The sequence below is a fragment of the Oncorhynchus nerka genome, linkage group LG26 (assembly GCF_034236695.1).
Source record: "Oncorhynchus nerka isolate Pitt River linkage group LG26, Oner_Uvic_2.0, whole genome shotgun sequence".
NCBI classification, from domain to species: Eukaryota; Metazoa; Chordata; class Actinopteri; order Salmoniformes; family Salmonidae; genus Oncorhynchus; species Oncorhynchus nerka.
In genome coordinates this window covers 5,149,689-5,174,525 of record NC_088421.1, presented here as the reverse complement: position 1 = coordinate 5,174,525, position 24,837 = coordinate 5,149,689, and the positions used below count along the sequence as shown (strand labels likewise).

Genomic DNA, 24,837 nt, shown 5'->3' with positions numbered 1-24,837 from the left:
TTGTGCTAGCTGATTAGCCTCGCCTACTGTTTTAGCTAGCATTCCCAATTCAACACCTGTGATTACTGTATGCCTCGCTGTATGTCTCTCTTAAATGTCAATATGCCTTGTATACTGTTGTTCAGGTTAGTTATCATTGTTTTAGTTCACAATGGAGCCCCTAGTTCCACTCTTCATACCCCTGTTACCTCCTTTGTCCCACCTCCCACACATGCGGTGACCTCACCCATTACAACCAGCACGTCCAGAGATACAACCTCTCTCATCATCACCCAGTGCCTGGGCTTACCTCCGCTGTACCCGCACCCCACCATACCCCTGTCTGCGCATTATGTCCTGAATATATTCTACCATGCCCAGAAACCTGCTCCTCTTATTCTCTGCCCCCAACGCTCTAGGCGACCAGTTTTGATAGCCTTTAGCCGCACCCTCATACTACTCCTTCTCTGTTCCGCGGGTGATGTGGAGGTAAACCCAGGCCCTGCATGTCTCCATGCACCCTCATTTGTTGACTTCTGTGATCGAAAAAGCCTTGGTTTTATGCATGTCAACATCAGAAGCCTCCTCCCTAAGTTTGTTTTACTCACTGCTTTAGCACACTCTGCTAACCCTGATGTCCTTGCCGTGTCTGAATCCTGGCTCAGGAAGGCCACCAAAAATTCAGAGATTTCCATACCCAACTATAACATCTTCCGTCAAGATAGAACTGCCAAAGGGGGAGGAGTTAGCCTGCAAAGTAATGTCATACTTTCCAGGTCCATACCCAAACAGTTCGAACTACTAATTTTGAAAATTACTCTCTCCAGAAATAAGTCTCTCACTGTTGCCGCCTGCTACCAACCACCCTCAGCTCCCAGCTGTGCCCTGGACACCATTTGTGAATTGATCGCCCCCCATCTAGCTTCAGAGTTTGTTCTGTTAGGTGACCTAAACTGGGATATGCTTAACACCCCGGCAGTCCTACAATCTAAGCTAGATGCCCTCAATCTCACTCAAATCATCAAGGAACCCACCAGGTACAACCCTAACTCTGTAAACAAGGGCACCCTCATAGACGTCATCCTGACCAACTGGCCCTCCAAATACACCTCCGCTGTCTTCAACCAGGATCTCAGCGATCACTGCCTCATTGCCTGTATCCGCCATGGAGCCGCAGTCAAACGACCACCCCTCATCACTGTCAAACGCTCCCTAAAACACTTCTGTGAGCAGGCCTTTCTAATCGACCTGGCCCGGGTATCCTGGAAGGACATTGACCTCATCCCGTCAGTTGAGGATGCCTGGTCATTCTTTAAAAGTAACTTCCTCACCATTTTAGATAAGCATGCTCCGTTCAAAAAATGCAGAACCAAGAACAGATACAGCCCTTGGTTCACTCCAGACCTGACTGCCCTCGACCAGCACAAAAACATCCGGTGGCGGACTGCAATAGCATCGAATAGTCCCCGTGATATGCAACTGTTCAGGAAAGTCAGGAACCAATACACGCAGTCAGTCAGGAAAGCTAAGGCCAGCTTCTTCAGGCAGAAGTTTGCATCCTGTAGCTCCAACTCCAAAAAGTTCTGGGACACTGTGAAGTCCATGGAGAACAAGAGCACCTCCTCCCAGCTGCCCACTGCACTGAGGCTAGGTAACACGGTCTCCACCGATAAATCCATGATTATCGAAAACTTCAATAAGCATTTCTCAACGGCTGGCCATGCCTTCCGCCTGGCTACTCCAACCTCGGCCAACAGCTCCGCCCCCGCAGCTCCTCGCCCAAGCCTCTCCAGGTTCTCCTTTACCCAAATCCAGATAGCAGATGTTCTGAAAGAGCTGCAAAACCTGGACCCGTACAAATCAGCTGGGCTTGACAATCTGGACCCTCTATTTCTGAAACTATCCGCCGCCATTGTCGCAACCCCTATTACCAGCCTGTTCAACCTCTCTTTCATATCGTCTGAGATCCCCAAGGATTGAAAGCTGCCGCAGTCATCCCCCTCTTCAAAGGGGGAGACACCCTGGACCCAAACTGTTATAGACCTATATCCATCCTGCCCTGCCTATCTAAGGTCTTCGAAAGCCAAGTCAACAAACAGGTCACTGACCATCTCGAATCCCACCGTACCTTCTCCGCTGTGCAATCTGGTTTCCGAGCCGGTCACGGGTGCACCTCAGCCACACTCAAGGTACTAAACGATATCATAACCGCCATCGGTAAAAGACAGTACTGTGCAGCCGTCTTCATCGACCTTGCCAAGGCTTTCGACTCTGTCAATCACCATATTCTTATCGGCAGACTCAGTAGCCTCGGTTTTTCGGATGACTGCCTTGCCTGGTTCACCAATTACTTTGCAGACAGAGTTCAGTGTGTCAAATCGGAGGGCATGCTGTCCGGTCCTCTGGCAGTCTCTATGGGGTGCCACAGGGTTCAATTCTCGGGCCGACTCTTTTCTCTGTATATATCAATGATGTTGCTCTTGCTGCGGGCGATTCCCTGATCCACCTCTACGCAGACGACACCATTCTATATACTTTCGGCCCGTCATTGGACACTGTGCTATCTAACCTCCAAACGAGCTTCAATGCCATACAGCACTCCTTCCGTGGCCTCCAACTGCTCTTAAACGCTAGTAAAACCAAATGCATGCTTTTCAACCGATCGCTGCCTGCACCCGCATGCCCGACTAGCATCACCACCCTGGATGGTTCCGACCTAAAATATGTGGACATCTATAAGTACCTAGGTGTCTGGCTAGACTGCAAACTCTCCTTCCAGACTCATATCAAACATCTCCAATCGAAAATCAAATCAAGAGTCGGCTTTCTATTCCGCAACAAAGCCTCCTTCACTCACGCCGCCAAGCTTACCCTAGTAAAACTGACTATCCTACCGATCCTCGACTTTGGCGATGTCATCTACAAAATGGCTTCCAACACTCTACTCAGCAAACTGGATGCAGTCTATCACAGTGCCATCCGTTTTGTCACTAAAGCACCTTATACCACCCACCACTGCGACTTGTATGCTCTAGTCGGCTGGCCCTCGCTACATATTCGTCGCCAGACCCACTGGCTCCAGGTCATCTACAAGTCCATGCTAGGTAAAGCTCCGCCTTATCTCAGTTCACTGGTCACGATGGCAACACCCATCCATAGCACGCGCTCCAGCAGGTGTATCTCACTGATCATCCCTAAAGCCAACACCTCATTTGGCCGCCTTTCGTTCCAGTACTCTGCTGCCTGTGACTGGAACGAACTGCAAAAATCGCTGAAGTTGGAGACTTTTATCTCCCTCACCAACTTCAAACATCAGCTATCTGAGCAGCTAACCGATCGCTGCAGCTGTACATAGTCTATTGGTAAATAGCCCACCCATTTTCACCTATACTATAGTATACCCATACCTATAGTATACCCATACTGTTTTTATTGATTTACTTTTCTGCTCTTTTGCACACCAATATCTCTACTTGTACATGACCATCTGATCATTTATCACTCCAGTGTTAATCTGCAAAATTGTAATTATTCGCCTACCTCCTCATGCCTTTTGCACACATTGTATATAGACTGCCCCTTTTTTCTACTGTGTTATTGACTTGTTAATTGTTTACTCCATGTGTAACTCTGTGTTGTCTGTTCACACTGCTATGCTTTATCTTGGCCAGGTCGCAGTTGCAAATGAGAACTTGTTCTCAACTAGCCTACCTGGTTAAATAAAGGTGAAATAAAAAAAATAAAAAAGAATGCAAGAAAATCCTCAAATACAGGTGTGCCAAGCCAAGACTCAAGGTATGTAATCACTGCCAATGGTGCTTCAACAGAATCTCTACCAAACAGTGCAAAACTTTGTGTCTAATGTGTTGCTTATCTCTTCACCAACTGTGCCACATTTAACAGGGTGAGACTGCACTACTGCAGTATTCAATGTGAAGACCCAGGGCTAACATTTTGATTATACTAGTCAACTTGTGCTAATGAATGAATAACACTTTAATAATGTGCCCTTGTTTAATCCATAACAAATATGAATTAGGCTAAATTAGTTGTTTATTGCATTTCTAGCTTGTTTACTATGTTTTCTATACAAATGTGTCTTATCTTTTTTTCTGAGGGATAATGCAGAGTTCCGTGGAATGGGCGAAAGATTGAAAGATCTATTTGAGAGAGAGTTCAAGAGTACTCCATTCAGCAACCAACTTCAGGGGGCGGGCGGGCAGGCAGGCAGAGCCATGCACGAGATAGCGAAATCCTATTGGCGCATATTACATATTTCCGTTAGGGAACGCCTACTACGTGAAGTGCGCGTGTGCAATAACTCGATTCGCCTTTGCACTCCTAAACAACTGCATTTTTTAAAAACGTTTGCAAAGGCTAAAGTCTACACACTTTAGTCCACTCTGTTCATAACATATTCTAGTTTTGGGAACAGAAAACTTTGAGATCAAATGTTTCATCGGTGAGAACATTTGCAGAATGTCGGCCAAAATCCATCTCGTTCCATCTTCTCCTACTATCCGCCAGTAGTCTTCCTCTCAGTACCATATTTGGAAGCGAGTGGAAACGTCAAGCGGATGCTTCACATTTAAACATCCAGTGAAATATCTGTCTCATTGTTCCATCTTTGATGTCACCTTCATAGTTCTTTGTATCCGCCTTGTACGTGCGGTTCTGTTGAGGAGAATGTCAGACAGAGCAGCAGCGCCCTCTTCAGAGCAGTCTGGGCAGCGTCTGCGGTTGCGTCTCTGCACTCGTGCAGGGCCTGCGCACGCTAGTACACGTCACCACAATTGCCAGCAGCGAATCCATGCCCAGAGCTGCGAAGCAGCGTTGCGCAGACATGCCTGGTAAAGTACGCAGCCATTTCTCTTCAGCTTGTTGTAAAGTCACATGTCCGAGAATGCAAATACTGCAATAGTGGCTGATGTTGGGGTTTGTAGGCGAATTTCTTTATCTAAATGAAAGACTAAAACTTTTTCCTTCTCATAAGAATTGAGAGAAACAGCCATATAGGCAGCCTATTTAGACGTGGTCGAGCGATTCCATAACCAAGACAGTGCGCATGGTAGACGCGGTAATGTCGTTGAATATCACTGTGAAAAGTGAAGACTCCGAGTCCTTTGACGATGAAGACGAATCATCTTCGCTGCTTTCGGGCAAAAGAGCTACGGAGTCTGTAGCTCGTCATGATATTTCTCCGGGAGAAGGCGGTCCAATAGAAGACCATGCAGGATATTCAACACAGCATGGGCGGCTAGCAACTAAAACGAGCAGCAAACCCATCGTACTGTGTAAGTTGTTGGTACCGTACAAGTAAGACAGCGAGAGCATATCTTTTTGTCTTGTCTCACAGGAACTTTAACTTTTACTTTAAAAACACTATTAGATAATAGGCCGAATCTACCGCACACCCAGAGCTGAATAGTGAAGGTATTGGACGTAAAAGGCAAACCGGGAGAAACAGGAACATTCTCTGCACACTTTATAAATATTTGTATAATCTATAATGAATTATCAGAATATTATTGATATTATAAACTATCGCAAAATACTAAACTGTATTTTGACGGTTTTGCATGTGACACCTGCCTTTCTTTCTGTCCACTAGATCCTGTGAGTGCTGACCGTTTCTTTTCCTCCACTTCTGCAGATGGCAAAACCATCTTAAAGATAGCTCCAGGTGAGTCCTATTTTTCCCGTTAAAGAGTTAATGAGATGGAGGGGAGTAAAATAAATAGGGCACATCTAATAAATAGAACTCTTCCTATATTTCTTGGTCTAAGCACCTACTGTAGATGTACCATTTATCTGCAGCACCCAGAACCAAATCTCACATGCATGCTGGCTAGCTGATCGAGCGACTTAACAGTACTTATATACTTATTAAACATCCCTCTTCTCCAACCTCCTTCCTCTCCTCAGCCGCAGTCATGACCCTCCCGACTCCTCGGCCTCCTCCCCAGGTTTCCCCAGAGTTCTCCTACCAGGCCATCGTGTACTTGATCGAAGCAGTGGGGCGCCGCTGGAGCCTGTACGGGACGCGGGAGCGTTCGCAGCTCTTCCAGAGCGTACAGAAGGAGTTGGAGGAGCAGGGTCATTGTCTTCCCGTTGAGAAGATCCGCCGCAAGTGGAACAACTTGATCGTCACCTACAAGAGGGTCAAATACAGAGGCAGGGAGACCGGCCAGGCCAGAACCTCCTGGGAGTACTTTGAGGTACTTGTTTGTTTTATTATGACAGACGTGTGTTGTTTAGCAAGAAAACCGATGCGTGTGCATCTTCTGGGCAAAACAGACAGGGGTTGGCTTAGAATCATAGGATTAATGAAACTATATTTCGTCTTCAAATGTTTATTGAAAACACAATAAGCACTTTTTGTCTCAAATACATTGTGCCAGTTGTTAGCTAACTAGTGCATTTGAGCCATATTATCATAGACATGGTATAAGTCAAAACACCTTAAAACATGACATGGTATCACAAACAAGATACAGGCCACCTACAATGCCCCACATGGCAGTTTCTTGTCATTGTTTCGAGCTAACGGGCTGTTCAGGATCACAGCAACACACAGCCTTCTACTCATGCGTAGCTCACGCATCATTTTCGTGACGTCAGGCAACCGTCTATTCATTTTGTTGAAAGTGTTGTTCTAGTGGTCTTGTAGTGAATGCTCATCAATTCTAGTGACATTGGGGGTGTATTATGAAAGTAAGAAACAAAGCTGCCCAAGGGTACTAACAAGACCCTCTTATCTCAACATTGTCTCTTTCTGTCTGTCTCTCACTCGCTCATAAGATGATGGATGCCATGCTTGGTGACACCATCGGCGCCGAGACCACTAGCAGCCCTACCCTAGTAACCAGCATCCCTAAGGTGAACGTCGCCACGGAAACAACCAAAACAGAGCAGAAGCCCCTCCTTCCCCATGGCAACCTCATCACTGCATGCACTCGGACACTCACCCTTGTCCCCTCCTCCCTCCCACTCCACACGCCAGTTCCCTCCACCCTCCCTCTCTACACTTTTGTCAGATCCCTCCCTCCCCCTACCCCTGTCCGCTCCTCCCTCCCTCTTCCCACCCCCTTGGACACACCCTCCCCCAGGATAGCCAATAACACAGACCCTCTACAGCCAAACCCCTCCCCTGCTCCGGTCGCACAGCCCCCTGCCTCCCGTCACATCCCCTCCAACCTCAGCCGCATAGACCTCCGCAGAAAGAAGCGCTGTCGCTTCTCCTCCAAGGGATCCTCCATTACCTCCCTTCTGGCCCAGCAGCAGAAGCGAGCAGAAGAAGGCACCTCCTTGCTGCAGGAGTTCCTGAGGAGGCAGGAGGGGCAGGCCAAGGAGGAGCAGGGGCGTCGCAGCAGGATGGAGGCCCGGGGGAGGAGGCGCGAGAGGAGGGAGGCGCGCATGGCAGAGTCCCTGGGTAGGATGGCCACGGCTCTGGAGCTGCTTTCCTCCAAACAGGACACAGTCATTGCCCTGCTGCAGAGACTGGCTGAGAGAGACAGGAAGTGACAGTCATCGCCCCGGGTTGTCACTAACTTCTATAGCCACAAAGCCATAATTATGGCTAAACCCCGCCTATTTTTACTATTCATCTTCTTAAATTTAGATTTTTAAACCTAACATTAACCACACTACTAACCTTATGCCTAATCTTAAAATAAGTACAAAAAGCTCATGTTTGTTTTCATGAATTTGGAGTTTATGGCTATATAATCTAGTGGAAACGCTGCTGCAGAGACTAGCTGAAGTGACACTGTAATCGCCCTACTGCAGAGCCTGGCCGAGAGACGGGGAGGCTGACTCAGCATGCAACCGAAGGGGTACTCTTTTTCCCTATATTGTGCACTCTATGAGCTAAAACCCAGTGAAAACCCACCTTGTGTCCCAGGTCTAAATTGGTCCCTGATTAGAGGGGAACTGGGTTCGAGGTTCATATTCGAATTTGCATAATGTAAGGAATAGGGTGCCATTTCGGATGCGAGACTCAGATAATGTTAATTGATTGTGTTGTAGAATTTACAATGGAATAACAATTTTGATTGATTAAATGGTTAATTAATTAATGATTGAGCATGATAATCAAAGTAATTTACAAAAGCAGCATTTGTTTGCAGCAGTTATGGTTGGAGAAACCGGTGTGGTGAGTGGAAACCACAATTTAGGCCTACACAGATGGATAAGGATTGTGAAATAGTAGGTGAGACTTGTTCTCACTAGTCTGGCATCTGGTCCAACCAGTAACTCCCGAAACACACACACACACACACACAGCCTTCTCAACGGTTTGATTGTCAGGCAGTATGCATGAGGCCGATTCAGACCGAGGCAGACGCTCTGAGACAGGCTAACAACCATAGAGAACAGCACCTGTAGCTACAGTAAGTGAATTGTTTGACAAAGATCATCTTAAATGATAGCAATGTTTTCTAAATTGGTGTTTTCATAGTGTTGCCGGCTTGTAAAAAACAACAACAGAGAAACATACTGTATAGTCAAGGTGCGTAAATCGAATCATTGAGGATGACACAAAAGTCTCGACTTGTTTCCATCGTGGTTCTCTAACCTATAGATGCAACCAGTACCTCAGTGATGGAGAGGGATCTCCTTAGAAGAGGCACCTTCAGTAGTCAACGTGAGACAGACTGAAGGAACTGATCCACTCTGAGGGGGTGGGGGATATCAGATAACCAAATTCTGGTTTCACCTTTCGCTAAGAAAAACAGGTTGCCTCAACTCATCCAATGGAGACAGAAACAATGAGAGGGTGATTGACTGTACAGTTTAGGTGATTCAGTAAAAAAAAAAAAAATTGTTCATCAAAAACAAAACGATGGGAGAGGGAACAGAGGGAGACAGATCGTTCTCCATCCAGGGGAGAAGAAAATACGAGAAGGACGTAGGAGGAGGGGGTAGATGCTGGAGCATCATGGGACGTCAGTGGGCGTTTGTAAGGGCCACACTGATAGTGGTGAGTCTGGGAGCTCTCTTTCTCTCTCTTGGAGCATGGACAGTACTGGGACTGGAAGACATAGAGGAGGAGAGTCCAGGGGCAGCGGAGTCACTGCCACCAGCAAGACCGCTGGATTACCACCTCTGTGTGGAGCTGGTGTTGAGAACCACAGCCAGAGGGGGTGCCATCGGGCTTCTGAGAGGACTAGCAGCCATCTCAGTGGTCTGGATAGCAGAGGTCCTGTCTGGGTCTAATGGCCTGGTTGCATCGGTCCTCCGCGCCCCCTTCTTGGGGCTTCTGATCGGGCTGGGGGTGGGTGCTGCAGATGGGGTGGGCAGGGTGGAGGAGCTCCTAGAGCCTGGGGTGTGGTGGGAGGTTGTGGGTAACGGGGTGAGCGGGAGCGGGGTGGGGGCCAGGGTGGCTGCAGTGAGTGGGGTGGTCATCGCTGGTTTGATGAGCATCATGACGGTCAGGGCAGTGAAGAATGTGGCAAAGAGCGGTGAGATCAGGATGGCACAGTTCATTACTGTGTCAGTGGCTGTAGGGGCTGCTAGGATGGTGCTGTGTTTGGCTCCTGGGTGCATGGCCACAGGAGCCTTGGTAGTATCCATTCTAGGGACACGGAGGGACCTCCACAACTTGGGGGCCCTAGTTGTGCTGGGGTTGGGGTGGTGTGCAGGGCAAAGGTGGCTTGGTGGTGGTGGTGGTATGTCAGTTTTTTTGGTGTGGGATAAATTGGGGCAACTCTCACCCAGACATCTAATAGGAAGGTTAGTGGGCTTGACTGTAGCTGTGGTTGTATCCATGTGCCTGGGGTTCTCTCTGCAGATGTACTCAGCTCTGGTCAGTGTGTTACTGGGTGCTTCTATAGCCTTTCTGTCCTGGAGGGGTGGGGAGGCTGTTTGTAAAGTTTTTGCTGAGGTGGTAGAGAGATTATTTGTAGCTATAAGCATCAATACATATCATGGACAAGAAGAGAGACTTTTGAATACCTTTGGATGGGGAAAGAGGCCTCTCGATGCTTGATATATTTGTCTTCTAATTTTGTTGTGATTAATTACTGTGATTAGTTGTCTAAAATGCATTTATTTCCTGACATGACTGTTACAAATGTTAAAAGTTTAGAATTTGTCAAATAGGGCTGCAGAAAGTACATTTTTGTAGTGAACTTTAATATTTGCAACCACAAAACACAATAAAACAACATACCCTTTTCCAGAAAGGAGCACAGTTTAGAATTCAGAATACAGACGGGTGTAGTAGCTAGCCTGTAGAATGAACAAGACTATGAAAACAACATGATTTCCACTAGATGCACAGCCACAAGGTCGAAATTGTCTATCCTAAAAAATGTATCAAAATAAAAATGTGCTTTTTGGTCTTAATTCAAGGTTACAGTTAGCCACAAAGTGTTAGGCCTCTGTGCCACCTGGGAGCCTAAGGCGCTGCACCGCAGTGCTAGAAGTGTCACTACAGACCCTAGTTCGATCCCGGGCTGTATCACAACCAGCTGTGATTGGGAATCCTGTAGGGCGGCACAGAATTGGCCCAGCGTTGTCCAGGTTAGTGGAGGTTTGGCCGGTGTAGGCCGTTATTGTAAATAAGAATTTGTTCTTAATGTTCTTAACTGACTTGCCTAGTTAAATAAAGGGGTTAAGTTTAAGAATCTTTATTTTAGAAATAGGCAGGGTTTATAACTTTGTGGTTGTGGTAAATGTGACGACCGGAAAACATTGTGGGACAAGCGTCAATCCAGAGATATTACAGAAAAGTAACTCCAAACCACAGGAGATTGGTGGCACCCTAAATTGGGGAGGACAGGCTTGTAATGGCTGGAGCGGAATTGAAACCGTTTAAGGATCTGCACCTTTTTTTCAGTTTTGTCATTTTATGCAAAAATTAACTGCCTGTTGTTCAGGCCCTGAAGCAAGGATATGCATATACAGTTGAAGTCGGAAGTTTACATACACTTAGGTTGGAGTCGTTAAAACTAGTTTTTCAACCACTCCACACATGTCTTGTTAACAAACTATAGTTTTCGCAGGTCGGTTAGGACATCTACTTTGTGCATGACAGAAGTACATTTTCCAACAATTGTTTACAGACAGATTATTTCACGTATAATTCATTTCGTCACAATTCCAGTGGGTCAAGTTTACATACACTAAGTGGACTGCCTTTAAACAGCTTGGGAAATTCCAGAAAATTATGTCATGGTTTTAGAAGCTTCTGATAGGCCTATTGACATCATTTGAGTCAATTGGAGGTGTACCTGTGGATGTATTTCAAGGTCTACCTTCAAACAGTGCCTCTTTGCTTGACATCATAGGAAAATCAAAAGAAATCACCCAAGACCTCCACAGTCTGGCTAATCCTTGAGAGCAATTTCCAAATGCCTGAAGGCACCATGTTCATCTGTACAAACAATAGTACGCAAGTATAAACAACATGGGACCACGCAGCCGTCATAATGGTGAGGAAGAAGACGCACTGTATCCTAGAGATGAATGTACTTTGGTGAGAAAAGTGCAATTCAATCCCAGAACAACAGCAAAGGACCTTGTGACGATGCTGGAGAAAACCGGTATGAAAGTATCTATATCCACAGTAAAACGAGTCCTTTATCGACATAACCAGAAAGGTCGCTCAGCAAGGAAGAAGCCACTACTCCAAAACTATGGTTTGCAACTGCACATGGGGACTTTTTGGAGAAATATCCTCTGGTCTGATGAAACAAAAATAGAACTGTTTGGCCATAATGACCATTATGTTTGGAGGAAAAAGGGGGATGCTTGCAAGCCGAAGAACACCATCCCAACCATGAAGCACGGGTGGCAGCATCATGTTGTGGGGGTGCTTTGATGCAGGAGGGACTGAAGCAACATGTCAAGACCTCAGTCAGGATGTTAAAGCTTGGTCGCAAATGGGTCTTCCAAATGGACAATGACCCCAAGCATACTTCCAAAGTTGTGGCAATATGGCTTAAGGACAACAAAGCCAAGGTATTGGAGTGGCCATCACAAAGCCCTAACCTCAAGCCTACAGAAAATGTGTGGGCAGAACTGAAAAAGCGTGTGTGAGCAAGGAGGCCTACAAACCTGACTCAGTTACACCAGCTCTGTAAGGAGAATGGGCCAAAATCCCCCAACTTATTGTGGGAAGCTTGTGGAAGGCTACCTGAAATATTTGACCCACGTTAAACAATTTAATGGCAATGCTACCAAGTACTAATTGAGTGTATGTAAACTTCTGATGCACTGTGAATGTGATGAAAGAAATTAAAGCTGAAATAAGTCATTCTCTCTACTATTATTCTGACATTTCACATTCTTAAAATAAAGTGGTGATCCTAACTGACCTAAGAGAGGGAAATTTTACTAGGATTAAATGTCCGGAATTGTGAAACTGAGTTTAAATGTATTTGGTAAGGTGTATGTAAACTTCTGACTTCAACTGTATATGCATTTGGTACCATTTGAAAGGAAACATTTTGAAATTTATGGAAATGTGAAAGGAATGTAGGAGAATATAACACAACAGATCTAGTAAAAGATGATACAAAGAAAAAAAACAATTGTTTGTACAATCTTTGAAATGCAAGAGAAAGGCCATAATGTATTATTCCAGCCCAGGTGCAATTTAGATGTTGGCCACTAGATGGCAGCAAAGTTTAGACTGATCCAATGCATTTCTGTTTTTGTTTTTTTATCAAGACTGCCCAAATGTACCTCATTTATTGATGAATAACTTTTTCATGTTCAAAATTGTGCTTTCTCCGCATTATTTCACTGTAGTAGCTACTATAAATTGTACAGTGCAGTTAGATTAACAACAATTTAAGCTTTCTGCCAATATCAGATATGTCTATGTCCTGGGAAATGTTCTTGTTACTTACAACCTATTTCTAATCGCATTAGCCTACGTTAGCTCAACCGTCCCGTAGAAGGGACACTGATCCTGAAGAAGTTTTAATGGAATGGGATCAAATAAATCAAACACATGGTTTCATGTGTTTGATGCCATTCCATTTGCTCCATTACAAATATTATTTTGAGCAGTCCTCCCCTCAGCAGCCTAGTCCACATTTTTGTTATATAACTAAACCATTATGTCTGTGGTACTGTATCTGGACAAGCCTGAGATGCGTTTTGTTCGCTTGAGCGTTTGCTATGTTGCGGAACGGTTTGTACTGAATGACACGTTTACCCAAAACGTTCTTGAACCGACTGAGGTACGTTTGCTCCGGTTTGGTGGGTGTGGCTTGAAGTAATGAGTGTATTTAAAGGGCAGTGGTACTGTTGACCGCGTTCCCCAACCAAATACAGTACAGTATGACAACCCGTCCCCGTTCTTCAACTGGTCATTCAGTACAGCAACGGTTCCGTTCAATTGAGTGTTCCAGAAAGTAAATGCCTACTGAAGGCAGCCCTGCCGTTTCATTTGTTTGAGTGACAACTGGAAAAGCCAATAAAATGAACACGCGGCATCTCCTATTGTCCAATCACCTTATTGGGAAAGGGAATATATGTACCATTGGCTATACGAACGACCTGGATGTAAAATTAGTACGAAGTGCATTCGGGGGGAAATGGTTTTAATGTCTATGAGAAAAACCCATAAGAGCATTCAGCCGTGTTGATATTCTCTGGAAGGAACTGATTTTTTTTTTGTTGATTTGCTGAAGTTTTCTCGTATGAAAGATTGGTGCATGCAATGGCAGGAGCAGTGGTAAGTTAACTTTGTTTATGTGCGTTGCCTTTTTTTTATAATAGGTTATTGCAGATTCTCTGCATTACATGAAAACAAGGGGCAGTTTTTCTTTAAATTGCTATCTGACAGGCCAATACTGCCAAACCTGTATCCCCTATAAATAAGGTTGAAGACTCTACATTTGACAGTAGGCCTATATGTTTTTAAGGGAGTGTGACCGTTTTCTTCCCACTTGACACTGCAAGACTACGGCTGCAAGGTAAGGCTAGCTATATCTTTACGCCTTTGTGGCAAACTGAATAGAGGACATAAGATATCTCGGTGCAAGTCTCATGTCTATTCTCTCTGTTCCTCTTTTTCTATAGTGGATGAGAAGAGGAAAGCCAGGTCCACTCCTGCCATTCTGTCAGAGATTGTCAAGGAAGAGGGGTTGTTAGTTAACAAGAGCTCTGTCTTTCTCTCGTTCTGCTTTCTCTCTCTGCTCTTTTAGCCTTTTTGTATTTGAACAGAATCACCTGAGGTTGTGTCTGTCCCCCTGCCTGTCCTCTCTGCAGGCTGGCGCCCTACAGGGGCTGGCTCCCAGTGATCTGCAGTCTCTGCTGCTCCAACTTCATCTACTTCTACTGCTTCCACAGCCTGAGAGCCAGCTGGCTCCGGGGACACAAGTCAACTCCAAGCAGAGACCTGCTAATGGGCACCGCTGCAGGTAGGTTATTAAGACGTAATAACCAAGTTATTAAGACGTAATAACACTTAAACAGTGTCATGGAATGATTCTGAGCTTTCTCTCTCCCCATCTCTGCAGGTGTAGTGAACGTGCTTATGACCACTCCGCTGTGGGTGGTCAACACACGGCTCAAGCTTCAGGGAGCAAAGTTCCGCAATGCAGACCTCCGTCCCACTAACTACTCAGGCATCATGGGTAAAGGCAGCTGCAGTATGTTGGAAACAGATAGTTTAACAGAAGTTGTAGATGTGTGCCAGTATAATGTCTGTCTCTCTGGGGACAAGTTTAGCTACATCCCTGTGCCCACTGCCTCTTCAGCCAGCATCATCTCTCTCTCTCTCTCGCATCGTACAGACACATACACACTCTCCCTCTGTCTTTCTCTATTTCTTTCAAACACGCAGGCAACACACACATTGTACTACTGTTGTCCTAGTCTGGTTTATTTGTCACTATGTCAGATTGTCTCTAGGGTAAACAGTGTCCCTCTCTCCTCCCCTCAGATGCCTTGGTGCAGATCATTGAGGAGGAAGGGGTGGGGGCCCTGTGGAACGGGACATTCCCCTCTCTCCTGCTGGTGCTCAACCCGGCTGTCCAGTTCATGATCTATGAGGGCTTGAAGAGGCAGATGAGAAGCTTGGTTCACAGAGAGGTAATGGGAGGGGGTGAAGGGATTACTTGCAAAGACTGGGTAAAATTATCGATGGGAATTGAATTCTCATTGATGGGAAAAAGCCCTTCAGTCCTCCCTCACTACCAAACAAAATGGTATAACAGAAAAGCAAAGAGGAATCATTAGCTTTATCTGTCAACCAGTACTTATTTAACTAGGCAAGCCAGTTGAGTACAAATTCTTATTTACAATGATGGCCTACCAGAAGGCAAAAGGCCTCCTGCGGGGATGGGGGCTGGGATTGAATTTTTTAAATATTTTTTTTAAATTAGAACAAAAGACATCATGACAAGAGAGACACCACAACACTACATAAAGAGAGACATAATATAACAACACAGCATGGCAGCAACACATGACAACAACATGGTGGAAACACAATACATGGTACAAACATTATTGGGCCCAGACAACGGCACAAAGGGCAAGAAGGTAGAGACAACAATACATCACGCGAAGCAGCCTCAACTGTCAGTAAGAGTGTCCATGATTGAGTCTTTGAATGAAGAGATAGATATAAAACTGTCCAGTTTTGAGGTTTTTTTGCAGCTCGTTCCAGTCGCTAGCTGCAGCAAACTGAAAAGAGGAGCGACCCAGGGGTGTGTGTGCGCGCGCTTTGGGGACCTTTAACAGAATGTGACTGGCAGAAAGGGTGTTGTATGTGGAGGATGAGGGCTGCAGTAGATATCTCAGATAGGGGGGAGTGAGGCCTAAGAGGGTTTTATAAATAAGCATCCGTACACATCTTGATTCAAAATATTGATTTAAAAAGTACAAATATTGACATTCACAAACACTTCCATTGTATTGGAAGTCATACCTCCAATATATAAAAATACCCTGGTATGCTGTATTTTATATACCTGCCCAACCCTATTTATTCTGGAACTAACTGATCCTTTAACCTCCCCACGTCTACCTTTGACTCATTCCTCTCTGCCTCCTTCTTTCCACTCCTCTCCTCTTTTGACCTCACCCTCTCACCTTCCCCCCCTACTCACAAGGCAGGCAATACGCTCGACCTCATCTTTACTAGATGCTGTTCTTCCACTAACCTCATTGCAACTCCCCTCCAAGTCTCCGACCACTACCTTGTATCCTTTTCCCTCTCGCTCTCATCCAACACTTCCCACACTGCCCCTACTCGGATGGTATCGCGCCGTCCCAACCTTCGCTCTCTCTCCTCTTCCATCCTATCATCTCTTCCCTCTGCTCAAACCTTCTCCAACCTATCTCCTGATTCTGCCTCCTCAACCCTCCTCTCCTCCCTTTCTGCATCCTTTGACTCTCTATGTCCCCTATCCTCCAGGCCGGCTCGGTCCTCCCCTCGCTCCGTGGCTTGACGACTCATTGCGAGCTCACAGAACAGGGCTCCGGGCAGCCGAGCGGAAATGGAGGAAAACTCGCCTCCCTGCGGACCTGGCATCCTTTCACTCCCTCCTCTCTACATTTTCCTCTTCTGTCTCTGCTGCTAAAGCCACTTTCTACCACTCTAAATTCCAAGCATCTGCCTCTAACCCTAGGAAGCTCTTTGCCACCTTCTCCTCTCTCCTGAATCCTCCTCCCCCCCCCCCTCCTCCCTCTCTGCAGATGACTTCGTCAACCATTTTGAAAAGTCAAAGCTAAGTCAAACGACACCGCTGGTTCTGCTCACACTGCCCTACCCTGTGCTCTGACCTCTTTCTCCCCTCTCTCTCCAAGATGAAATCTCGCGTCTTGTGACGGCCGGCCGCCCAACAACCTGCCCGCTTGACCCTATCCCCTCCTCTCTTCTCCAGACCATTTCCGGAGACCTTCTCCCTTACCTCACCTCGCTCATCAACTCATCCCTGACCGCTGGCTACGTCCCTTCCGTCTTCAAGAGAGCGAGAGTTGCACCCCTTCTGAAAAAACCTACACTCGATCCCTCCGATGTCAACAACTACAGACCAGTATCCCTTCTTTCTTTTCTCTCCAAAACCCTTGAACGTGCCGTCCTTGGCCAGCTCTCCCGCTATCTCTCTCAGAATGACCTTCTTGATCCAAATCAGTCAGGTTTCAAGACTAGTCATTCAACTGAGACTGCTCTTCTCTGTATCACGGAGGCGCTCCGCACTGCTAAAGCTAACTCTCTCTCCTCTGCTCTCATCCTTCTAGACCTATCGGCTGCCTTCGATACTGTGAACCATCAGATCCTCCTCTCCACCCTCTCCGAGTTGGGCATCTCCGGCGCGGCCCACGCTTGGATTGCGTCCTACCTGACAGGTCGCTCCTACCAGGTGGCGTGGCGAGAATCTGTCTCCTCACCACGTGCTCTCACCACTGGTGTCCCCCAGGGCTCTGTTCTAGGCCCTCTCCTATTCTCGCTGTACACCAGGTCACTTGGCTCTGTCATAACCTCACATGGTCTCTCCTATCATTGCTATGCAGACGACACACAATTAATCTTCTCCTTTCCCCCTTCTGACGACCAGGTGGCGAATCGCATCTCTGCATGTCTGGCAGACATATCAGTGTGGATGACGGATCATCACCTCAAGCTGAACCTCGGCAAGACGGAGCTGCTCTTCCTCCCGGGAAGGACTGCCCGTTCCATGATCTCGCCATCACGGTTGACAACTCCATTGTGTTTCCTCCCAGAGCGCTAAGAACCTTGGCGTGATCCTGGACAACACCCTGTCGTTCTCAAATAACATCAAGGCGGTGGCCCGTTCCTGTAGGTTCATGCTCTACAACATCCGCAGAGTACGACCCTGCCTCACACAGGAAGCGGCGCAGGTCCTAATCCAGGCACTTGTCATCTCCCGTCTGGATTACTGCAACTCGCTGTTGGCTGGGCTCCCTGCCTGTGCCATTAAACCCCTACAGCTCATCCAGAACGCCGCAGCCCGTCTGGTGTTCAACCTTCCCAAGTTCTCTCACGTCACCCCGCTCCTCCGCTCTCTCCACTGGCTTCCAGTTGAAGCTCGCATCCGCTACAAGACCATGGTGCTTGCCTACGGAGCTGTGAGGGGAACGGCACCTCAGTACCTCCAGGCTCTGATCAGGCCCTACACCCAAACAAGGGCACTGCGTTCATCCACCTCTGGCCTGCTCGCCTCCCTACCACTGAGGAAGTACAGTTCCCGCTCAGCCCAGTCAAAACTGTTCGCTGCTCTGGCCCCCCAATGGTGGAACAAACTCCCTCACGACGCCAGGACAGCGGAGTCAATCACCACCTTCCGGAGACACCTGAAACCCCACCTCTTTAAGGAATACCTAGGATAGGATAAAGTAATCCTTCTCACCCTCCCCCCCCTTAAAAGATTTAGATGCACTATTGTAAAGTGGCAGTTCCACTGGATGTCATAAGGTCAACGCACCAATTTGTAAGTCGCTCTGGATAAGAGCGTCTGCTAAATGACTTAAATGTAAATGTGATACTGTTTCTGTCCATTTCTCTAGCTGTTGTCTCTTGAGGTCTTTCTGATTGGTGCCAAAGCAGTGGCCACCACAGTCACATACCCACTACAGACTGTACAGTCCATCCTGAGGGTAAGAACAGTGTGTGTATGTGGGCATGCGTGTGTTTGTGTGAATGTTCCTCATGAAAAGGTACTACTGAATCACTTCTACCCAAGATCTACACAAAACCTGGTTTGGCTATTTGTTTGAGATGTGTAGTAAACCAGTGGTGATATCTGTAGTTATTCAAGTAGTAATGAGTGATAAAATTAGGCGTTTCAAGACTTGTGAACACTACGTATTTCCTAGTTACTGTGTAACTACTGAGCTTTTGGGTATCTATTACTTAAAACCTACACATTCTACCACAATTCCTACATGTTCACTATTGAATTACTACTTAATGCCTGTGTAGTGTTGTGTCAGTACTGATTTGCTCCTGATACCTTTTCATTTCCCACATAAACCCTTTTGAATTACAAATGAAGACTGACACATTTACAACTGTTTGCCATTAGGAAATATGGCATGCTGGGCCTCTTCACTATTGACATCTTCTTGTGTCACTACTGTGTCTCTACTAGACTAGTGCACATGTCATCAAACAAGAAATGTTTATACAAATGTAATAGCAAAAAATATTTATTAATTAGATATTTACACGTTTTGTTCATCCTTATCTATATTTAGAATATAAAGACAAGTACAAGAAACAAACAATTATAAGCCATTGTCAATCCTCTGCTAACAGAAGTCACATAAGACGAACAAATAAATATTTGAGAAACAATATTAATCTTACCAACAATGGCCTCCAGTCTTCTTATGTCGAGGGCCTCCTTGGTAACAGGGCAAAAGAGGTAAGTAGAATGGGTAAGTATACCAGTATGAACATACTGTACATCTGCATACAAACACACCTTATTAACTCGCATGCCGAAAACAGGGGCTATATAGCTACATTTCAATGGTAACAGTATAACTTTAGACCGCCCCCTCGCCCATACCCGGGCGCGAACCAGGGACCCTCTGCACACATCAACAACAGTCACCCACGAAGCATCGTTTACCCATCGCTCCACAAAATCCGCGGCCTTTGCAGAGCAAGGGGAACTACTACTTCAAGGTCTCAGAACAAGTGACGTCACCGATTGAAACGCTATTTAACGCGAACACCGCTAACTAGCTAGCCATTTCACATCGGTTACACTAGCAAACAGCTCGGCTACCAACATCAAGTAGTACAACTCTCTACGTGATTACTACTGGTGACACTACTGTTTTCCTACCGGACACCACAAAACTCTACTTGTGTTTCTTGAGTAGTGTGTAAACTACACGTTCACCACACAATCCCCACAAGTCTCTGCGTTGCCGCTAATGCACAAATAGGTTCTGTGTAGTAATTCTGTAGTACTCTTTCGTGAGGGCTGTCTGACTGTCCTGCGACTGTATGAGTGTGTCCGCCAGTTTGGAGGTTGCGTTTTAGTGCTCTGCTGCTGTGTTGTTCCAGTGGAGCAAGCTCTCCGTGTGTTAATTTCACTGCTCGTTATCTGCATCTCGTTCTCAGTTTGGTCAACACACGCAGCACACAGGCGGATCGCCACTTGTCAACAGCCTGAGAAGTGTGATGCACCTGCTGATCAATAGAGTGAGGTTGGTCCACACACACACACCTGCCTACCTTATTTCAACATTTTATTTACCAAGCACCATGACTGCTACCACACCCAGACTTAGTCTGTGGTTGCGTTCCAGGTTGTCTTATTGCCGTCGTGCTGTGCATCTCAGAGGATTCTTATATCATATTCATGTGTTTCCTGAGATGTCAAACACTTCTCCAGGTGCTGTGACATCTGATCATATGTGCAGCACCATTGCAATTAAGACTACCTGGAACGCAGCCAATGCCTTCATCTCCTACATATTCTGTTTTTCGACACTCTCTCCCGCCATTAGGAAGTATGACATGCTGGGCCTGTTCAAAGGCCTGGAAGCTAAACTCCTACAGACTGTCCTGACCGCTGCCCTCATGTTCCTGCTCTACGAGAAGATTGCCAGCAGCACTTTCAGGGTCATGGGAGTGAAGAGGCCTGCGTCCAGCCACTAGCCTGTATGTTACATCAGACATCCGATCCCATATTGCTCCCTATGGGAAGAGCTCTCATTCAAACAGTGAATGGGAGTCACTTGGGCCCTAGCTCAAAATCCCCAAATGAGCATCAATAAACCAAACCCTTTTCCTAACCGTAATTCTCCTAATCTGCTGCGTAAATTCTCCTAACCTGCTACGAAAAGCCAAATCTGACGTTCATTTGACAAAAGCTGTATCCCTTCTAGCCATGACCGGGCTCTCCTTGTCCCAGGTTTTTTGTCTATTTATTTTTATGTAACTGACAATTTTGTGGAAGTAGACACCACTTGTTCCTCAGACTCATGTGGATTTCACCATTTTGTACTTTCTATGTTCTTCTAAGATTAGCTGCTTAACTAAATCCACAAATTATTCAGTGATGCATTGTTGCTCTTGTCAAATCACTGAGACATTTTTTCATTGTGTTATTAACTGTCTCTCTGGCAAACGTATAGAATAATTAAGGGATGTAATTAAATGCATTTTTGTACAGCACAATGTCATGGATGGATAATTCACCAACATTTCAGATTCTCAGAAAGGTAGAAATAAAGTGTTGCTTCTCAAATAAGTACATTTTAGCTTTTTTTGACCATATGCATTCACTGTCATTTTCAGATTGTCTTTTTAAAAATATGTTTTCCTCTGATTTGCGTACTTCCTTTTACTGATGTGGAGCGTTTTTTTTTTTTTTTTTTTACAGTAATATAATTCTGGACCAGTAGATGGGGTCACAGCCCCACAGAATAATAAAGGTTTAAAATGTAGCGTTTACTACGGTGCTATATGTTTAATCAAATTATTGGTATGTATTCCGTTTAACTATAAAATGTTCGAGTTAACAAAGCTTATTTTTATCCACATGTATGCTATTTTAATCTGTTTCACGTCATACGTTTGCGTCGGCCGGAAATTGAATTTCCATCGCCTCTTGTTTTTGTTCCCAGTTAGATTCTGTTCAGCAGCTGGGTTAGGTAGGATTTTTGTGTTCGAAATTTACGAGATATTTGGTTAGTTTGAACAACTTTAATATCAATTCAAACGGTGTTTGGACAATAACGCAGAGCCATGTCTAAACGCGCTTCTTTTCACACACAACTGTCCTCCATCATGGAAATACTGTCTAGAACCGCAATGGCTCATGTGTGCAAACTGGTTGACGACGAATACGCGGGAATTTCTTTAGAAAATGAGGCTCTCATTGATAAATTGCATAATCTGGAAAGTGAACTGACAATTGTGAAAAGCACAGCTCCCAAGCTGGCTGGAAACTATCGCTCTGTTGGTGTTCAAACTGGTGAAACTATCACCAGAATAGACAGAGGTATGTTGTGGTCTTTTGATAATGCATCCATGACAAGGAGGAGGATGCATGTTGTGTTGACAAGAATGCATGCAGAATGGGGATTTTATAGTCTTCATTCCTTTCCCTTTTAGTCTATTCGTCCTATAGGGGCCACTGTTTTCAATGTGTTTGACACAATATTCCCAAGTGCCAATTCAGTTCTGCATTCTCTTCCAGGTCTAAATGGGTCCCCTACCATCGAAGGAATATTTGGGAAGGAATGGTGCCTTGATCTATGGAACCATGGGGATCCCTACAGCACAGAGAACAGTCCGCAACACATTGCCAAAGTGAGTGAGTAGACTGAGGACAGTTTCCCTTGCCTCATCCGTTGTTCTTCATCTGCACTGATATGAGAAAGCACTTAGGCAGGATTGTGGAAACCAACAGAGGACTCAGACTTACCAGAGGACATGCTGTCAGATGCCCAGCTCTTTGAAATGAGTGAATCAGAGGCTCCCCTACATTATTGACACTTACCCCTTCTGTCATGTTTTGAAGTCTTATTCCTTCAATGCATTTTGTTATTTAGTGTCTACATTTTTCAAGTGGCTCTAAAAAAGATTTGTCTTATTCTCATAGTCAACAGGGGTGCCTTCAGGCCAAGCTGACGTTAAAGAGGAGGATTTTGAGGTGGAAATCATAAACAGCAGAGACCAACAGGAAAGACCAACAATAATTTTAGACGGTAAGTTGTTAGAGGTTTTAATATGAGATGTTTGAATTGCCTGGCTGGTGTAGTGCTAAATCGCATAGGTTTAACTGTATGCTTTTGATGACATGCACAGTTATAAGACACTGTGACCCTCTCTTAATTGGTCATCGTGGAGGTTGGACATTGTTTTTCATGAATAGGTGGACAGGCAATCGAAGCCGCAACTCGTATGTGTATTCTTCTTTTTGTATTTTCTCTGTTGCTTCAGGAGATGACGACTTATTGGACAATGGAAGAGAAGGGCCCTCCAATGAGTATCCATCCTTTGATTCCTTCCGCCAGGACAGGCCAGGGAGACGGGATAAACAGGTACTGGAGATGTCAACTACGGATGTCTCCACAGGACACACTTTACGTTTCATATCCATCGACGGAGTGGAGGAGGAATATGGCGAACATGTATTTCCCATTGAGGACGATGAGACGAACGAGTTCCTACCAGACGATACCGAGCTGTTGCCCAACGAAGGACAAGATGAACACATCACAAAGCCAACGTATGCAAAGAAGTCTTTAGCAAAGTCAAAAAGCAAAGCTGGAAAGACTGCTGGGAAGACTAAGACTTTCAGTTACTTTAATAGGTTTAACTTGCACTCCCATAGTAAATCCGACACAAACAAGTTAAGTTGTGTGATTTGTAAGAAGACTTTCTTGCGGCAGAACCATCTGACGATGCATATGAAATCTCACAAATCGCTGTACTGCAGTGTGTGTAAGAACTGTTATCCTGGGAAAACTCAGCTCAAAAAACACAAGTGTGTTGCTCCCGATGATCTGGCCTCGAACAGCTCGAAGTACTTTTGCCATTACTGCGGCAAGTCTTTCAGCTGTCCGTCAAGCCTGAGGATACACCACCTGGTGCACACGGGAGAGAGACCCCACACGTGCACTGTCTGCGGGAGAGGATTCACACAGAAGGGCAATCTGAAATGTCACATGCGCCTTCACACTGGTGAGAAACCGTACAAATGCCTCACATGCGAAATTGGTTTCACCCAGAAAGTATACCTCACTCAGCACTTGGCCAAAGCTCACGGTCAAAAGGAAGATAATAAGAAAAAGAAGCAAGTGCACAAATGTTCTAAGTGTCAGTTGTCTTTCGTCAATCAGCAACTGCTCCAAACACACATGACTGTTCATAAAAATAAATGAAGTATTTTTGGTTGATTGCAATACTCTTGACTTAAAGGGGCAAGCTGCAGTTGCTACATCTATTTTGGGACTTAGAAATTATGTACTCATTTATTGTTGAAGAATATAACTTAATGCCTCATGAGCTTAGTTGAAACTGTTGTACCCCATCAGAACCCAACATAAACAAAGTAAATAAACACATTTGTTATTTAGCAGACGCTCTTATCCAGAGCGACTTACAGGAGCAATTAGGGTTAAGTGCCTTGATCAAGGGCACATCGACAGATTTTTCACCTTGTCAGCTCTGGCATTCGATCCAGTGACCTTTCGTTTACTAGGGCAACACTCTTAACGACTAGGCTGCCACCCTAAATAGCCTCAAAACATGGATAAAACTATCATTTTGATGGTCAGTCCTTGCATCGATAGCTCTATGAATTTGAGTTGTTAGCCTACATTTCTCCAGGCCCAGCCCTCAGCTTTTTACCGAAAAGGGTGGGGAGGCCTCTTATCTGAACCGCTGATTGCCCCTTTAAAGGATTGTGTGACTGCTCTGCTCAAACTGGAGAACCAAATAGTGTATGTCATACTTCACAATATTGGAGCTACCTTAACGTCACCTAGCGACCTTGTCAAGGGGTTTGGATCTGGACGCTGGACCTGGGAGTCCGTCGGGAGACCCCCCCCCCCCAAATACACTACAGTATGTTGTAGGCTTTATGTCCGAATTCGCTACAACACTAACATGTTATGATTTACCTACAATAAAAGTAAATTGAAGTTTTATTTTGCAAAGAATGTGGCGCATGAGTATTGCACAATTCATAAGTACTGTAATGTTTACCTACCACTAGCCTGTTCTATATTTTAGGCTCAAAGAATTAACCTGCCAATGTTTGATGGAAGATGGCACTGTATCTGCATTGTCCTCTATACGTTGGTACAAATGACATAAGATATCATTAAATGGATGTTTTCAAGTTCTGTTCCCAGCAGTGCATTTTATACTTGTTTTGTACATAATGCTTCCAT

The 24,837-nt window shown here is 45.4% G+C and overlaps 2 protein-coding genes across 7 annotated transcripts; both read left to right on the top strand.

Annotated features, from left to right (window-relative positions):
• The first annotated feature begins 4,629 nt into the window (after positions 1-4,629).
• Positions 4,630-8,057, top strand: LOC115110102 (PH domain-containing protein DDB_G0287875-like). Of its 3 annotated transcripts, none has more exons than XM_065010013.1 (4): positions 4,630-5,273; positions 5,633-5,662; positions 5,905-6,197; positions 6,781-8,057. In XM_065010013.1, exons 1-4 carry the CDS (start codon positions 5,045-5,047, stop codon positions 7,501-7,503), a joined length of 1,275 nt encoding a protein of 424 aa, XP_064866085.1. In that variant the 5' UTR covers positions 4,630-5,044; the 3' UTR covers positions 7,504-8,057. The 3 variants fall into 3 exon arrangements, with proteins under 3 accessions (XP_064866085.1, XP_029491326.1, XP_029491324.1); XM_029635466.2 differs by having other exon boundaries at positions 4,633-4,829; positions 5,591-5,662; XM_029635464.2 differs by having other exon boundaries at positions 4,636-5,273; positions 5,591-5,662.
• A 4,024-nt stretch (positions 8,058-12,081) lies between these two features.
• On the top strand, positions 12,082-24,785 carry LOC115110855 (peroxisomal membrane protein PMP34-like). Of its 4 annotated transcripts, XM_065010009.1 has the most exons (9): positions 12,082-13,913; positions 14,020-14,360; positions 14,460-14,576; positions 14,885-15,033; positions 18,478-18,567; positions 20,048-20,133; positions 20,437-20,590; positions 22,134-22,246; positions 22,539-24,785. In XM_065010009.1, exons 2-7 carry the CDS (start codon positions 14,345-14,347, stop codon positions 20,585-20,587), a joined length of 609 nt encoding a protein of 202 aa, XP_064866081.1. In that variant the 5' UTR covers positions 12,082-13,913; positions 14,020-14,344; the 3' UTR covers positions 20,588-20,590; positions 22,134-22,246; positions 22,539-24,785. The 4 variants fall into 4 exon arrangements, with proteins under 4 accessions (XP_064866081.1, XP_064866080.1, XP_064866079.1 ...); XM_065010008.1 differs by having other exon boundaries at positions 12,082-14,360; XM_065010007.1 differs by lacking the exons at positions 12,082-13,913; positions 14,020-14,360; positions 14,460-14,576; ... (2 more) ...; positions 20,048-20,133; positions 20,437-20,590 and adding an exon at positions 21,337-21,416 and having other exon boundaries at positions 22,539-22,644; positions 22,880-24,785.
• Positions 24,786-24,837: the final 52 nt, after the last annotated feature.

Bases quoted from the DNA above. Each gene is read 5' to 3' on its own strand.
- LOC115110855 (XM_065010006.1), top strand. From the start codon at position 21,680: ATGTCTAAACGCGCTTCTTTTCACACACAACTGTCCTCCATCATGGAA. The intron at 21,936-22,133 runs GTATGTTGTGGT...ATTCTCTTCCAG, and splicing joins TATCACCAGAATAGACAGAG to GTCTAAATGGGTCCCCTACC. The intron at 22,247-22,538 runs GTGAGTGAGTAG...TTATTCTCATAG, and splicing joins GTCCGCAACACATTGCCAAA to TCAACAGGGGTGCCTTCAGG.
- LOC115110102 (XM_029635464.2), top strand. From the start codon at position 5,045: ATGGTAGACGCGGTAATGTCGTTGAATATCACTGTGAAAAGTGAAGAC. The intron at 5,274-5,590 runs GTAAGTTGTTGG...TCTGTCCACTAG, and splicing joins CAGCAAACCCATCGTACTGT to ATCCTGTGAGTGCTGACCGT. The intron at 6,198-6,780 runs GTACTTGTTTGT...CTCGCTCATAAG, and splicing joins CCTCCTGGGAGTACTTTGAG to ATGATGGATGCCATGCTTGG.